Source organism: Numenius arquata, chromosome 12 (assembly GCF_964106895.1).
Source record: "Numenius arquata chromosome 12, bNumArq3.hap1.1, whole genome shotgun sequence".
Classification (NCBI taxonomy): domain Eukaryota; kingdom Metazoa; phylum Chordata; class Aves; order Charadriiformes; family Scolopacidae; genus Numenius; species Numenius arquata.
Genome location: NC_133587.1, coordinates 30,971,446 through 30,988,801, shown reverse-complemented (window position 1 = coordinate 30,988,801; position 17,356 = coordinate 30,971,446). Strand labels below are relative to the sequence as shown.

General features: G+C 40.2%; 1 protein-coding gene across 5 annotated transcripts in view; it reads right to left on the bottom strand.

Annotated features, from left to right (window-relative positions):
• The window catches only part of CCNY (cyclin Y), a 127,616-nt gene that overhangs the window by 48,916 nt on the left and 61,344 nt on the right, over window positions 1-17,356 (bottom strand). For 3 of the 5 annotated variants that reach the window (XM_074157036.1, XM_074157035.1, XM_074157033.1), the window contains exon 2: window positions 3,222-3,296. The exons of 1 other annotated variant lie outside the window; for it this stretch is intronic. In XM_074157036.1, coding sequence (XP_074013137.1) covers window positions 3,222-3,296 — 75 coding nt within the window. Of the gene's footprint in view, window positions 1-3,199; window positions 3,297-17,356 lie in introns of all 5 variants that reach the window. One more of the 5 variants, XM_074157034.1, reaches the window with a different exon arrangement.

Below are 17,356 nucleotides of genomic sequence, written 5' to 3'. Positions count from 1 at the left end.
AAGGGAGTGAGGAAATACACACACACATACATGTATATGTGTGTGTGTGTGTATGTATGTATGTATTTTTCACTGAGCTGTAACAGAAACTTTCTCTGTGCAATGTCTATAGACTATCTTAATGTTACCCATATCAGGATCAAAGACAAAATCCTTGAGGATTACATCAGCAAAAATTTCACATATTTTAGGAGTTTTAAAATCTTTTTTTTGTTTTATCCAAGACAGGAGACTGGTCTTAGTTAACATTAAAGAGTAAGTACAGCTTCCTTCACTTCTATCCACTGTATAAATACAATTTCAAAACCCTCTTTGTCTGAAGCCCATCATTGCACTGATACTACAAAATTCAGCCAGCACATTGGATGTGTAAAGCCTAATGCAAGTCAGGAGAGGTGGGCAGCTGTAACCCACTTACAGGAAAGACCATTACCAGCACCCTGAAGTAGCAACCATTTTCCTCTTGCTGTTTCTTAAGGAAAGGAAGTTACATTATTGGCATGCTAAGGTTTGGAAACCCTGGTTTAACCCCAACCACACACTAAATAGTGCACGGCTTTTCAGTTACCTAGACCATCCTGCTTACAGGCTAAACTCAGCAAACAAGGGAGAACTTGCATAAAGCACTCATAGAAGTTAAAGACATAAAAGGTGATATTCTTTAATAGCTTCCTAAGCAGAGAGAATTACTCATGTAAGATTCAGCACCTAGAAAGTTCCCACAAACTGTTGGAAACATTTAGAAAAGCTACTTTACTTAGGAATCAAATTAATATTTGTTGTGTCTTCAACTTCTCTACATTGAACTCTCAGGTAATTAAAGATTCATTCAGACTACCAACTAAGAGGGAGAGGACAGGTTTAGATGCTTAGTATGGCATCCAAGCTTCACAAAACAATGGGAAATTCAGACCACATAATATCCAGAGATGTCACATCTTGTCTCATTAGGGTTGAGGGAGTCAGCTTGTTGCTCTTCACTCGCATGTTGATCACAAGCAGCTCAAGCACAGCTCCTACGCCAGGACAGTTCTACAAGATTACCAGTGAGGCTGAAAGAGTACAGGGCTACTAGAAAGCCAAACGTGGAACTGCCTGAAAGTAACATTGCCAAATCCCTCTAGCACGTAGTGATGGGCTCGGCCATTTCCCATTGTACAAACACGTGATGTACACTCAAGAGTCACAGCCAGATCCTGGACAAAACCTTGAGTCCTGATGCCCCTCAGCTCTCCAGTATGGGTATTTTAAATGTCTGCAGGTCTTACCTATAGAAATATTACTGCTTACAGTCAACAGGAAGGTTTGCCAGCCCAAAACTATACAAGTGATGGAGAGAGGTAGTTACATGCCCAAGTTAGGTGTTTTCAACGTTGCCAGCTCAGCTCTCCCCTTGTACATTGTATTAAGAAGTCTTGGGGGTCCCTAGGCTCCGCAGCAGGCTGTCAGAACACAACCCTACAACACCCTAGGAAACCCTTATATTTTCCCCTTAAAAAGCATTTTATTGCATTTTGGTGTTAGGAAATATCCTTGAATAGTGTGGTAACTTCTATAGCTCACTTGGTTCCACAACAGGCCCAAAATACAGCCAAGCAAAATGCTTGCTACTGTGAGCTGTCCCATCAGAACGGGATGGTTATTGGCGATACATCATTAAATAAATGTTTGCAGAATTCTGCAATAATAAATGTTTGCTTTATTCTTTTGTACAAGCAAAATAGCCTTTGGATCTTTTCCACCATGATCAAGGATAGCTCAACAGATCTTACACTCCTGTTGATAATATTTCTATGTGGTTTCACTAAATTAATTGTTCTCACTCAAGAATATGCTCTTCATATTACGTAAACTAGGACAAAGTTTCATAGACCAACTCTAGCATTGGTATAAACTGTCATTTTTAAAAATGCTTACAATTGACTCCATACTGCAATAAATTAACCACTATTACTGAAAGTCAGAATAATCATCAGGTCAAAATTTTAGTTGTTGGACTTGGAATTTTTTTTTTACTTTCTTTCAACAAGCTGTAACAAGAAATAGATAGCATCCATATGGGATTATACAGTCTCAAAACATTATAAAAACACTATAAAACAGACAAACTTCATAATACAGTGTACTATGGAAATATTGTAATATTCATTTTACAGACTACCAAATGGTAAATCACATCCACAACCACATAAAGAGGCACTGACAGAAGCACGGCTGAATTCAGAAGGACAATCTGAAGGTCAAAAGAGGTACTCACATAATCAACTCCTCAATTAGGGCCTAAATGTATATCCTCTTTGTTCTAGTCATGCTCAAAAACTAGCAAAAAATATACAGTAAGTGAAAACTATATTATTTTTAAGTGATGTGCTTGACACTGCAATTTACTATGTAAATCAAAACCGGCATTTATAGGCAGCAGAAAGAAGGACAAAGAATTCATACTGAACAGTCAGAATTACAATGTAGAAACTGCTTTGAAAGCCTTGGTAGAAAATAATGTGTTTTGCATCGATTATTCATCTACTTCTAAAACAACGTGTCATACATGTCCAACAGGGAATGAAAGAGCCAGAAAAAATGGCTTCTATTCTGCTAACTCTATCAAAAGGCTTGCTTAACAAATATAATTCCAGAGGGATGATTTTGTCTATGAATTAAAAAAATACTCCAGACAAATATATGATCATATCAAATCCATAATGAGAGAAGAGAGAATTTTTGGGTCAGATGGGGGTTGTTTTATTATCAAAGTCTAATACTGAGTTCATTTACAGTATTAGCTATATCAGAAGCAGCTCTGGACTGTCTTCTTAGCTAATGTAAACTGGCATTTTCTCAAGAAAATAGTCCTCACACATTTCCCAGAAGCTTGTCCTAATGTTCAGAGTTTAAAAAAAAAACAACACACAGAGAAAATTTTTTATTTAGGGAAAATATTTTTAAAATATAGTTATATTAAGCTTTATCTATATTTGTAATTCTGATACAACAATCACTTGGAACTTAACAATTTCATGGCACGACAGGACTCAAACCTGTACCTTCTACAAAATAATTAACTAAAGGTGTGACTTCTTTCAACTCTACCATGATGCCTATAAAAGCCTCTTTTTTTGGGAGGGGAATTATATGGTAAAAGACTATCAATCACATACATTCTAACAAAGGGTTTAGAGAGAAGTGCAATAGCAAATACTGTAATAAATTCAGTAACCTACCATCTGTTTGCGATTTACTGAGAAATATCGTACTGGCCCGTGGATGATCTGATGGGTTGAATTCCATGTTCAAATCTGGAAAGAAAGAAAGAAAGAGAGAATAGCACAAAAACATCTACGATTACCCAATGCTATACACAGATTTTCTCATTCTTTTTAATAAGACCAAGTTTACATACTGAAGCAGCTATTATAAAACAAAATCCATCTTGAGGCCCACTTTTTTAACCTTCTTCACAGTTTTTGGCATGCAAATCATCTGCATCAACACAGATTTGGGATTCTTTCTAAGGGCTGCTTTTGGATTAAAACAGATAAAGCAGCAGCCTGAAAACTGTACACAAGAAGTCAGGAGTTATCAATTTACCATTGGTTTCTTCCCACCATGCCCTAAAGCCATTGCTAAGCTCGAGAACACAGCTTGTTATGTGTAATTATAGAAGAATTGAGTATTATAAAATGAATACACAACCCTCTGTAGATAGATGGGTTTCTAGAATTAGATGTGATTAAAATAAGTAGGTATTGCAGCTGAATGTAAGCAAATTAAGTCTAGGCCAGAGCGTTTTAAATGGTCAAGATTACAAAAACTTGGAACTTTCCTGATATTTCACAGATGAACATATTCCTTGCTGTAACAACTTCTAAAAAAAAAAACCAAACAAGCCAAACCCAAACTAAACCAGTCCTAAGAAACACCAGTTTAAGACTCAAATCTATCACAGCTTATACAAACTTCTGTGAATGTTATTTTCCCTATCAAGGTTAAAATCCATTGAATTTACGTGTTCCCAAATTCCACTCCACTAGCAATTTGTCAAAACTCTTATATGCCTGCATCCTCTTGAGAGCAGGCTACTAAAAATAGCACATCATTTTTTTATTATTTTCTTGCTCTCCCAGTGTGGCTATCTCAACCTTAGTTCTCTTACATTCTTTTGATCTCTAGATAGACATCCTTTTGCACTAGATGCAGGCATTTATGCCAGATTACATATGAGCACTGATATGTTTATCTTCTGTGATTATCCCAGGCTTTCTACATTCATCTCACTCCCCTTTCATATCTCTGTGAAAGCTCAGCAAAACTGGAAATTAAGCCCAAAGTCTTTCTGAAAAAAAAGCAGGAACTATTGAAAAACACTGGCTCTTGGATAAACTTCAGACAGGAGCTGAAAGAAGGCCAGCAAAATCCAGCCTCAGCAGCTGCAGAGGCCAGACCAGGGATTCGGAACCATCCCAGGAGAGGCAGCTACCCGCTGCCAGGTAGTGGCTGTGGCTCCTTCCCACTGCTGAACCCCACAAAGCACCACGTGTTCTCTCCACATCCCTTCTCTCACATCCTCCCCACAGCAACAGCAGCCATCAAACACATCCATCCATCTTTCTCAAACTGCCTGCACAAAATTCAGAGAAGGAGAGCATGGGTATGAAGAGCAGCAAAGCCTGCCAGGGCAGGTTACCCAGCACACGGTGGCCAGAAGAAGACAAGTGCTGCTGAGAGGCTGAGTCCTCACCTCTCCTTTGAGGAACAGCACAGGTCTTGTGGGGTTGCAGGCAGAAGAAAGCATTCACTGCTTGGCATGTACCTGCAACTTGATCACTCCCAGTTTCCTCCAGGAAAAAGCACCAGGGAAATCAGAGCATCCCACAGGCCACCTGTCTGATCTTAGATGTCTTAATTTACTGAAGAACTTGAAAACAAATGCTTTTTTGAATCTGGGGACAAATTCTTACAACCCTGTCATTAGAAATCATGTTACAGAAGAAAGAGATCAAATGATAGACATGTATCTGAAGCTAGTAACTCATCACCAAAGGACATTATCATCAAAAGGTTACCTCCATCCTAAAAAAAGTAATATATTCATACTGCTTTATTGCTCTCAGTAGTTCTTTCTAGTATTTGAAAAGTATCATGAAGAACAGCCACAATACGAAACATTTACCCATTTTGTAATGGAATAGTTGAAGATACAGAGAGATTTAAACTCACATAAGCAATACTCTAGTATTCAAAGAGAAGAAAATAAGAGCCAGAATTTCAATTACTGAAATTTGCACAAAATTTTTCTCCATTGCTAGCAGTCTGCTCTGTAACTCATCACAGCCGTACAAAGGAAAGATTTAAAGTGGGTATTTCTTACAATAGTTAGCCTGCACTCCAAAATCAGCTTTTAAGAAAAAGTCACTGTCTCATAGACAGTCCAAATCAAAAACCTTTCACTGTAGATGTTCTTTCCGGTTAAACAGATGTGGAATATTTTCTTCCATCTTTCAATAGTTGAAAGAACAGATTTGATCAGGTTTTTTTTTTTTTCTTTTTTTATGGTTCCTAAAGAACTGTTAAGTTATGCAAAACATCACTCCCATTCTGTAAACGCCCAAACAGTGTGAGGCCCCATGAAAATTTCAGGGGCTTGTCCTCTCAGGATTAGGAACCAAAGGTGTGCGTCTATAAATACAGAATCACAGAATCACAGAGGCTGGAAGGGACCTTTTAAGATCATCTAGTCCAACCAATGAAAAAAAAAAAAAACAAAAAAAAAAACAAAAAAAAAAAACACCACCACACACGCAACCCACACACACACCACCACACCACCCAACACTAATCCATATTCCCAAGCACTATGTCAACTCCTCTCTTGAATACCTCCAGGGATGGTGCCTCAACCACCTCCCTGGGCAGCCCATTCCAATGCCTGACAACCCTTTCAGTAAAGAAATATTTCCTAATATCTAACCTGAACTTCCCCTGGCGCAACTTGAGGCCATTGCCCCTTGTCCTATCATCTGTAACTTGGGAGAAGAGACCGACCCCCGCCTCTCTACAGCCTCCTTTCAGGTACTTGTAGAGAGCAATAAGGTCTCCCCTCAGTCTCCTCTTCCCCAGACTGAACAGCCCCAGCTCCCTCAGCCTCTCTTCGTAAGACTTGTGCTCCAGACCCCTCACCAGCTTCGTTGCCCTTCTCTGGACCTGCTCCAGCACCTCAATGTCTTTCCTGTGGTAGGGGGCCCAAAACTGGACACAGTACTCGAGGTGGGGTCTCACCAGTGCCGAGTACAGGGGGACGATCACCTCTCGGGTCCTACTCACTACACTGTTCTTGATACAGGCCAGGATGCTGTTGGCCTTTTTGGCCACCTGGGCACACTGCTGGCTCATGTTCAGCCTGCTGTCGACCAACACCCCCAGGTCCTTTTCTGCCAGGCAGCTCTCCAGCCATTCTTCCCCAAGCCTGTAGCGCTGCCTGGGGTTGCTGTGACCCAAGTGCAGGACCCGGCACTTGGCCTTATTGAACCTCATCCCGTTGGTCTCAGCCCATCCAGCCAGCCTGTCTAGATCCCTCTGCAAAGCCTCTCTACCCTCCAGCAGATCAACACTCCCACCCAGCTTGGTGTCGTCTGCAAATTTGCTGAGGGTGCTTTCAATCCCCTCGTCCAGATCATTGATAAAGATGTTGAAGAGAACCGGCCCCAGTACCGAGCCCTGTGGGACACCACTCGTGACCGGTCGCCAACTGGACTTCATTCCATTCACCACCACTCTCTGGGCCCGGCCCTCCAGCCAGTTTTTAACCCAGCGGAGAGTATACCCATCTAAGCCATGAGCATCCAGTTTCTCCAGCAGGATACTGTGGGACACTGTATCAAAGGCCTTGCTAAGTCTAGGTAGATAACATCCACAGCCTTTCCTTCATCCACCAAGCGAGTCACTTTGTCATAGAAGGAGATCAGGTTTGTCAAGCAGGACCTGCCCCTTGTGAACCCATGCTGGCTGGGCCTGATCACCTGGGCATCCTTCATGTGTTGCATAATGGCACTCAGGATGATCTGTGCATATATCTGTGCATGATCACATGCATATATCTATATAGATGTATATTTAAATCAAACCCAATGTTTGGTTAGCCAAAGCAAAGTCATCCTCAAGTACACTTCAGCTAAGAGATCATATGCCTAACAGAATTCATATAATTTTGGAGGATTTGGGCAAGACCAGAGGTACAAATACATGCAAATATACTTAGGACTGCATTCTCTTCTTTGCTTAGCAGCATGCCAAAATAGCGGGAATCATATGAGCATTCTGATTTATCATGTTGAAATAAATTCAGTCTCTCCAAGAAAAATAATTACATTTTGCATTTAACTTTCTTCGGTACATAACTGCACTGAAGTTTAGCACAACCACCAGAAGGTCACAACGAGATTCACCGTGTACACTGTGAGAAACTTGGTTCCTCAAGCCACAGTAGCTGCACTCAAATATGACCATAAAAAGAAGTGAACTGTAAAACAGTTCAGTTTCAGACTTGGGCTAAAGCCCAGGCAAGATATTAAATCTTAAAACAAGATCTTAAAAACCATTACTGAGAAAAAAAAATACTGAATACAGCCTCAGTGTGCACTTTTTAAAAGGATAAGAATAAAGTTCAGATCAGCGTAGAAGAGAGCTACCAGAATGACTGGAGGACTGCAGAAAATGCCTTCAAATGACAGTCTGCATTCAAACCACTTAGCTGATGAAAAAGGAAAACTAGGTGTCTGTAGGTCACATGCACCTTCACAGGGTGAGAAGAGTAAGTACTAAAAGCTCTCTCTAACCTAGCACTCAACGTAACAAAAGCAGTGGAAAGTGAAAGCAGAAACATCTTAATTATGAACTTGGATGAAAAAAAAAAAAAGGAGGGTAATTAGGCACTGAAGCTCCACACCCAAGGAACTCAACTTGTTTTGATGTTTTTCCCTTCTAGAAGATTGCTTCAGCCAAACATCTTTAGGCTTTTGCCGAGCATGAGTTTTTAGGCTCAATTTAAGAATAACTACATGCAAGTTACTGCCTTATGATTCATATGCAGGTCAGATCAGATGCTCCCAGGGCCCTCCAGCTTGAGTTCTATAAGATCTTCAGAAATAGCAATATTTAAATTATTAAGCACAGATCCCAGTGGCACATCTGTAAACTTTCTAAAATTGCACCAAACTTTGCTGCAATTCTTCAGAAAGAGCTACATTTTAAGACTTGCGGTCAGAATACATTATGTAAGATAAATACAGAAAAGGATGAGACTAAATCTTTCACAGCAAAATTTTAACAAAACAAAAAAAAAAAAGCTTCTTCAACTCATGCATCTACTGAGATAGAGAAAAGCACCACAAGAGGATGAAGGATGGGTGCTGTAGCAACTAACTTCTGAGCAACACGCATCAAAGCTTCTGCCGTGACACAAACAGGAAAGACCAACACAGTTGCTGCTTTTATAACAGCGCACGTGGGCTGCAGCACAGGGAGCAGGTCTGAAAACGTGTTTACTCTATCAGAAAAATAAGATGTTATTTCCTTCCTTTTGAACAATGAAAGTTGGGTAAGTTTGCACTGCCAAAGCTCTGATGCTGATTCAATAAGGAGCTAAAGTCTAAACTGAGTAAAACGCTTGTTTTAGACTTAAACAGGTCTGAAACAATCCGGTGAAATTACTTTCTTTCCTTCCCTTCACCCCTGGGACCGCAGGCTATCACTGCCACTGCACGGCCACCACTGTTGGTAAAGAAAGAGATGGTGTCACACGTTAGTTTAATGACCTATCCTATGCCTAAAAAATTAAATCAATCCATGTTTTTTCTTTCTAGAAGATTTTTTTTTTTTGTCTTAGCTATTTAAAGGGGCTTCAGGTAAGAAAAGAACAGACTTGTCCAGGGCATGCCACAGAGGAAACTGCAGCTGACTGGGCATTACACAAATTATTTAACCTCTCTGCCACCTTTTCCCCACCCACAACCTGACATTACAGAGCAATTGCCCAGTGTGGCCTGATGGGTGGAAAACAAGAACACCACAAAGTTGCTTATCAAGAAATTAAAAGAATGCAAGCAACGAGCAATGTTTGATTAAGCCCTACACATTTCCAGGAAGCCTCTCGAAAGGGACGAGAAAACAATCTCCATAGGAGCAGAGGGAACGGGAAGCACAGGTGACCCGAGGGAAGGGACAGGCTTTCCCGGAGACATCAAGGGCAGGGCTTTCGGTGCGACCTGGTGCTGATGCCACATCCATGGTACCAGCAGGACCCGGGTTGTTATATCTCCGGCTGGTAAAAAGAGCGAAGCTGTTGCTGTGGCTTTCAGTGTACCAGCCCCTACGAATGAGCTGATGTCATCTGTGGGAAGGGAAACAGAAAGAGTATTCTCCAGGCACAGACCAGGGAGTAGGTTTCCCCAACACTGAACCTAGAAAAAAAACTGCTGACATAGATTTCAAGTCTCATTGCACCTTATGTTTTTCTGCTTCTCTTTTACTCTAGTGGGCTGCTCCCCTCTACCAACAGCAATTAGCCATTTAAATGTATAGTAATGAAAATATTCCCTTAAACATTATTACATTACTGTAATTCCCTCAAGAGTTGGTAAGAGTTAAATGGGTGCCTCAGCTAAGAGGATCTCCCTCATCTGCCTCTAGACAAATGAAGCAAAAGAGCAAAGACTACTTTAAAAAAGGAGAGCAAATAAACAAGACTGAAGAAAGCAATCTCTCACCATTATTATCCATTTTCTTAAACTTTATTTTAAATCATCATGATTTATGCCATGGAGCCATGATACAATCTTCCATTTGGAAAACCGTATGACTAAATCTAGTACTAAAGTTTCCACTTGAGACTTCTGTGCATTAATGTCTCTAAAACGTGGGATGCGCCAAGCAGTGGGACTAAAATAATTCACTGAGATGAATAAATAAACAAAGCACTAGGATACTTTCTGTTCAGAAGTTTTTACAGCTTTCAAGTCGAAGTAAGACTGGATTGTAAGGCTGATTTCACTGGACAATAGCAACAACTGCATCTGCTTTTACACTAAAGCTTCCAAGATGTAAGATCCACTACTAGAAGTTTCAGCTCATGCCATTCAAACATCACACAGTTACAGCACGAAGATTTATCAGTATCCGATCACAAGATTTATCTGTACCTTTTTAGAGTATTTCATGTCTTGTGTACACAGCAACTAATCTACCCCAAATGAAAATGCTGTGTTACTGCCTGTAGCCTTCTTGTGAAAACAAAATGTTAATGATGACATTCCAGTGCCTTTGAACAGTGATCATGAGAAGAAAAGAAAGTTGGAAATTGGAAGGCTTTCAGTAGGCAATTGGCTGGAAGGGCAAACTCCTTCAGGTTTGGCTAGGCCACTGGAAAAACTTGGATATGATCTTTGCTCCCCTGGAGCTACAGTATTCTCTGCATACCACTCCAAGCAATCGGCGGGCACGACATTTCTCAGCAAGCTCCAATTACACGGTGACTCTGTTCCAGGCTCTGCTCTGATCTTGGTCTTCGAGGGAGGCACAGAGATAGTTCATCAATAAAAGGAGCCCTCTGTGGCAAATAATGCTCATTTCTGTAGTTATTCCTCACCAGTCAGCCAAGTTACAGCACAGGGTAGTTCTCACAGACACAGCTGCATTTATTTTCTCTTCTAGAAGAAAAATCACATATACAACTTTTCACAGAACAAGGCTGAACAAGGTTTGTAGCCAGGATTTTTAGGTTTTTTATCATTTTTCAGAATTTGCGCGTGTTCCTTTTCACAGCAGTCTCTCCCAACTAGACCCATCTCATGAGCAAATAAGATTATCTGGCACAATGTGGTATGCAAGTCTCTTTTTTAACATCTCCTTGTATTTAGGACAGAAAAGATACAGATTATTAAATCTTCTCCCTCTCAAGTTCATCTCCTAAACGTCTTTCATATATTGCAGTACTGCATTTATTAGTTTCTGCTGAAACAAAAATGAAGCTTAGAAGTGTTATTGATAGAAAAGAAAAAAAATGCAAACACACATCCATGCCACCCATTGTCAGGAAAATAGAGAGGAAAAGGCAATTTTTCAACATTACATGAAGAACTTAGCACGTGCTTAGAGGCCAACAATTTCATGCTCAAGAGCATTCTCACTCCTTAAACAGAACTGTCCACTGTAAAAAGTGCCTAATGCAAAATATATAGCTGTGTGTATATGTTTTTACATCATAATCAAATACTGCTTCTCCAGCTCTTGAATATAATGTAAAGCATGATTCTTCATTACAGTACCCTAAAAACACGTGAGGTGTAAATAAAATAAAATACAATAAAGGAATGCAGAACATGTTCTACTCTAAAAGCCAGTTCTTCATGTCAAAATATCTTAATATAAAGAATGTCATTTTCCCTTCATGTATCAAATGGAAATCTGAGGCCAGCAAAGACAAGCAACTTTACAAATATGGTACCTTTAAGATTTTCCAGCAAAACCAGTTTCCTGTTAAAATCTGCGAGAGTGATGACAAGCCCGTGTGTGTGCACGCCTCCCTTCCTTCCTGCCAGTGTGCTCAAGACGTGCTACAGCACAGGGGACGCTGATAAAAACCCAGCTGAAAACTGTGCTCCCAGAAGGCCCCCTGCCAGTGTTTTGCAAGAGAACTGAATTCTTTTTTTATGAAGCATTCAACAGAATCTAGCCCAAGAATCACAACTGGACCCAAAATTTGGTTCATATCCAGGTTATCCAGCAATATAAAGTGGACATGTTCTGGAATACGGACAAACTGACTTCAGAGATGAGGGACAGCATTCCCTATGACACTACTGGTTTTCATAGACAAAAATTAATTCTGAACCTCCATTTTCATTACACTGAGAGTATAAGCAGATTTTTAGAATGAAAAGATTATGTTGGGACAGCAAGTGGAGCCCTGCAAGTCCAACACACCTAAGAGCTCGCATTGCTTCTGAGTCCTTGGCATGGAGTAGGGAGCAGGTTCCAGCCCCGCAGATTCAGGCAGATAGAGCAAGACCCAGCAGCCTCCCTCAGAGGTCTCAGGTCTGCAAACAACCACTCGCCTCAGCTCACCTGAGTGAACACACTGTCAGGGAATCAAAGCTGAAGCCAAGAGAAGCTTGGATGCTTCCCACCAAAAGGCAAGGAAACATACAGACACTGTTTCAGTTCTGCTGTTGGAACGCGAAGTTGGGGCAAGCCTTGACATCATTTTTTCAGAAGCATGGTCTGCTCCGAATATTTTAAGTAATATAAGCAATAATACGAAGACATTGGATGGAGCTGTGAGCAACCTGGTCCAGTGGAAGTGTCCCTGCCCATGGCAAGGGGGTTAGAACTTGATGATCTTTGAGGTCCCTTCCAATTCTAATCATTCTATGATTAATTTATAATTATTCCCACAAAACCTTTTTTCTTCCAATAACCTTATGTCATGTGGTTGCCCTCAAGTCAGATAATGCAAGATAGAAAGAGGAACGACAGTGTACACTTTAAAAAGAGTATCTTGCTTCGCGCTTCTGCACTTTGCTGTGCATCTCCCCATCATTGCTCATTTTCTCACTGCCAACCTTTCCATTTTGTTACTAAACACCGCTTTTTGCCGCTTGAGAACATTGTACTCAAGTTCCCCAGTTTCACCTTCTCTCTTAATAAGTCTCCTCCGTTAAATGACACAGAGCCAGCTAAGGCAGCGCAGATGTGACCCTATGGGCACACATCCCATCAGAAACGGGCTGGTGTCTCTCCTTTTCAAGTGCATTTCTATGTAAGGTGGCAGAATGTCACCACCTGGACTCCTTCACCACCTGTTTCCAGGGGGTTTTATTAACACCTGAACTACTGCCTGCTTTTGTCAGTGTCACTCGTGCCCCACTTGCAGCACGTGTAGCAACAAAAGGAACAAAGCCACTGTCCTATAACCTCAAAGTGAAATTTATTCATTTCTGTAATGCCCCAGTGATACTGAGCACCATGAACGCTTTTTCCCTGATGCATTTTTACTTAACGTATACACTACTTTAATTTACTTTTGCCCTGTTAGATACAAAGGTAGAATGAATGGAATACAGTTGTGAAACAATTTTTTAAAAAATTATTCATAATTTTAAAAATTTTATTTTTCTTTCTATAAATGTATCAGAGAAAATTACATTATGATTCAATATCACTCATTACGATAATCGTTTAACATGATACATGTGAAATCTTTTATAAACACAGTATCATTACAGACCTAAACAAATGATACCAGGTGTTGCAATACCAAACTAATCTTACTTGTCATTTCGAAACATTCAAACAGTACTACCATGGTCTCCACCAAGAGAGGCATCAAGCCGCCGATGCCCTGAGTGAGGCTGGCTGTGATCCCAGCCACCCTTGCCACAAATTTAACCCAGAGCTAAGGAACTGGCAAGGGATTATTTGTCACTGAGTGAAACGCACAATACCAGCCAGCAGAAGTGTTGAGTTAACCTACAGGAAAGTGAACCAATTTTACCTGTAGACACAGACCAACACAAAGTCAGCAGCATAATCATCATCATCATTTCACAGTTGAGCTGACGTTATAAACTTGAATCTTAGATTGAAGCCTTATCTGCAGCTTTGCACCGAGGTGTGCACTTTCCACCATTCCTCAAAAAACAGACAATATTGCCACGTGAATCATTAAGAAATTGAATGACCTGAAGGACGTGTTATGTTCTGCAAATCAGGGCACAGGAGCTTGAGCTGCAGCTCAACTCTTCATCTGGAGAGAAGTAACTTCATAATAGTGACTCAGGTTCTGAGAAGCCCTCACACCCGCCCAGCAGAGCAGGTCAAGCTTACCCTTCCTCATTCCCTTATGGAAATGATTTTAATAAATGCCAGTGAAAATGGCATCTTTCCAGGACCTTTTCTTTTTCCTTTTGCTCCACTACTGAGCTGTGTGACTTGAAGTTAAGGTATTTATCCGACAGCTAATGGGTAATCCATGAAATACAAACAGAAAAAGTCTCTCGTTTCTCAGAAAATTTAGTGCAAACGTATTTTAAAATACTTGTAAGGCTACATCTGTGACTTCAAGGGCAGCAGCTACTTTTTTAATATGCAAAAATATAATTCGCAATCTTTTCTGAGGAACACCACAGGATACTTGGTAAACTACAATAATAGACTTTCAATATTTCCCCTGCAGATTTGTATTCACATGGCAACCAAATTACCATGCTACCAAGATACAGCATTAAAATCAGTACTACACGCAGATTGCCACCTAAAACTGAAAGGCCACTGACACTAAGTTAAAAACCTCTCTCATCACTGAAACTCAATGTTTGTGCATGTATGCTAAAGCCCATAAATGCAAACAGCTAAAACACGTGTGTATGCATATACACACACACCTGAACCACTGAGCACTTCTATGACTGATCTGTAGTCCTGCCCCCAAACCCAGAAGGCTCAGTCTCCTTGGTCTTGTGCCAGAAGACATACAATCAATACAGCTTGCTCAACGTACATCCATGCAATTCTTACCCAGACTCCAAACACTATAGATTCTGAAACCTAAAAACCTGCAACCTCCAGATATTTTGTCTGTTCCTCAGAAACACTATAACTCAGATTCACATGTCCTATATACCAGGCAAATAAAAAGGAGCAAGAAGGAGGAAAAAAGATAGATTAAACCTTGAAGAAAACAATTGCAGATCTTTAATTGACATTTATTCTCAGTCTTTGATTGAGTTCTTTAATTGCCATTTGTTCTCAGAAGAGTCAGCTCAGAACCATTAAGTGCTGATCTTGGAGAAGCACCTTGTAACAACTGAATATAGTGCAAAATTGGTAATGTTACCTCCTACAGTGACAGAGTGATAAAAAGCAGTATATTGATATCTTGTTATTTGCTGTGAATTATATTATTTGCTGTGAATAATTATCTAAAACACCGTGATCCATCTTCATTGTGATTTACCATCTTACTCTGAATACGTGAATAGCCCTAAACAGCCACAGAAAAGTCTTATATATTTACTTTTAAAACAAAATTATACAGAAATGTTTTGTTCGTGTCCCAAACATGGACTTATTGCCAAAATTGCATTGGCTTAACGCCCAGGACAAGTAACATTCAGTCCCAGAGCAGTAATTAGTTTCAGACCCACTACCTTGCAACTCTCTAGCTCTTAATATGAGCTCTGGGCAACTGAAAAAGGGATAAAAGCAGCTTCCTATTTGTTTTTCTCCCAGCCCTGTGGACACAGCCCCCCCATATAATATGCAAGTCTTGAGGCCAACCTGAGCAGCCACAAGTAATGCAGCCATTCTAAATTCAGGCAGATAAAACCCAGAACAGGGATACCTGTGCTATAGGTAAGAAGGGGGAAGGTCACTGTGAAACTGCAATCCAAAGACACATTGCAGAGACCACACACAAGGTTAAATTATGGACAGTACAGACAAAAAAGTTGAAGGGGGTACCAGTATTTCCATTGCACATGAGGAACTGAGGCAAAGGAATAAAGTCAATGCACTGCTAAAATCCTGGTGCCATTTTGCACTTAAGCCACACCTCTGCAGATCGGGCTCCAGGCCTCGATCTATCTGGTTAGCCAGAAAAAGAAGAGCACATACTTAGGGACCACAGGACCGTCTTGTCCAATCTTAATATTGCTAATTTTAGATGCCTAATTCAAAGCCAGTCACCCAGTTGCCCTACAGTCAATAAAGCACACACTTTTAGAAGTGCATTTAGCCACTAGCTCTTTGCCTAATCATAAAATAAAAATTCGGGATAGAACAGACACATCATACTCTAGACATGCTGCCCCTGTGCCTTTCCTGATACATTGCTTGACAAAGGTACCAGGGAATCGATTAAAAATACACATAAAATAAAGTGCTGCACTAACCTGGGCATAGTTTGCTACAGTCTGCTTCTAATCATTCATATTGACCCTATGTGCTGCTTATCTATTAAGTAGTAGCTTATTGCCAGATTATGGGAATTGTTCCATCTACCACGGCTACTGGAAAGATACATGCCAACATCACATGCTATGTAATGTAACATTTTTGGACTAATATTTCCTATTATTGCCTGGCAGGGAAATGCTAATTTAACCGACCAAGTTCAATGCCTTTGAGGTATTTTTGCTTTAAATAGCTCAACACTTCCCAATGTTCATTCCAAAATTCAGACCTGTGCTCAGCCCATCAGGTAGATACCTTGAAAGCAACAACTGCGAATTGCTACCACACAACAGTTAGAATCACCTCATGTCACTCTACAATACTGCTTTCAGAGTTGCTATGACAAAAGAAAGTCAGAAAAAATATATTAAATCAGAAAGATAACACCTAAAGCAGCACACTAATCAGAATGATTTCATCAAGCTTCCTCCAAGACAAGCTACTGAGGGAATCTACTGACAAGGAAGAATAACCACATCGTTAGCAATTTGTACTCCTGTCAGGAATGTATTTAGTCACACCATAGATTAAATGTTTAAGCAATTGCTAAGCAGACGTGAAATTTTCCACTCTGAAGGCCTATGTCTAATCTGCCAATAAAAAATTAAATACAGTGAGGCATTTCACTCAGGACAGCAGTTTCTCACTTCAAATCTCATCAGAGGTTTTTTCATTAAAACAGGACAGACAGTCAACATCACAATAGAGGTTTTGCTGGTGAGTGCTGTATGTACAGAAGCAGATGCCAAATCTAACTCTGACTGCCCTTTAAAAGTGAAAAAAGTACAATTTCATACATTTAGGAATCACCACATAAAATGAACAGGTGGTATTTACCTGAAGGTCTTACTCTTCTGGAAAAACTACTTTTAACAATAGTGTCCTGATATTTAAAGGACATGGATACACCGAGGGAGAAGCAAGCAGTTTTGTAACGGGACATTATGACTCTCAGAATTTCTGAAGGTCCTTAAAGGAATAAAAAACATTTGTATAACAATACAACCTACTTGGGCTTCCAAAAGGCTTTAACAAGGTCACCTGCTTCTGAAACTGAGCAGACATTCAGTGCTCAGAAAGGCCAGGCATAAATTCATTAAAAGATGGGAAATGAAGCACAGGATGAAACCGTCACTTTTCAACAACTGTTCTCTGTTGTTTTTCAACATATTCAAACCCATTAAGTGAATTCAGTAAGACTGCTAAGTCTGGAGATGACAGGACATAATACAGCAAACTAGCATCAGCTACAAAGAATGTCTCAGTTACCGGTCAACAAAATGGCAGGTGTAGATAAATGCAAAAAACTGGGGCACATAGGAAAAAAAATAAAAATCTAACTTCATCCTCG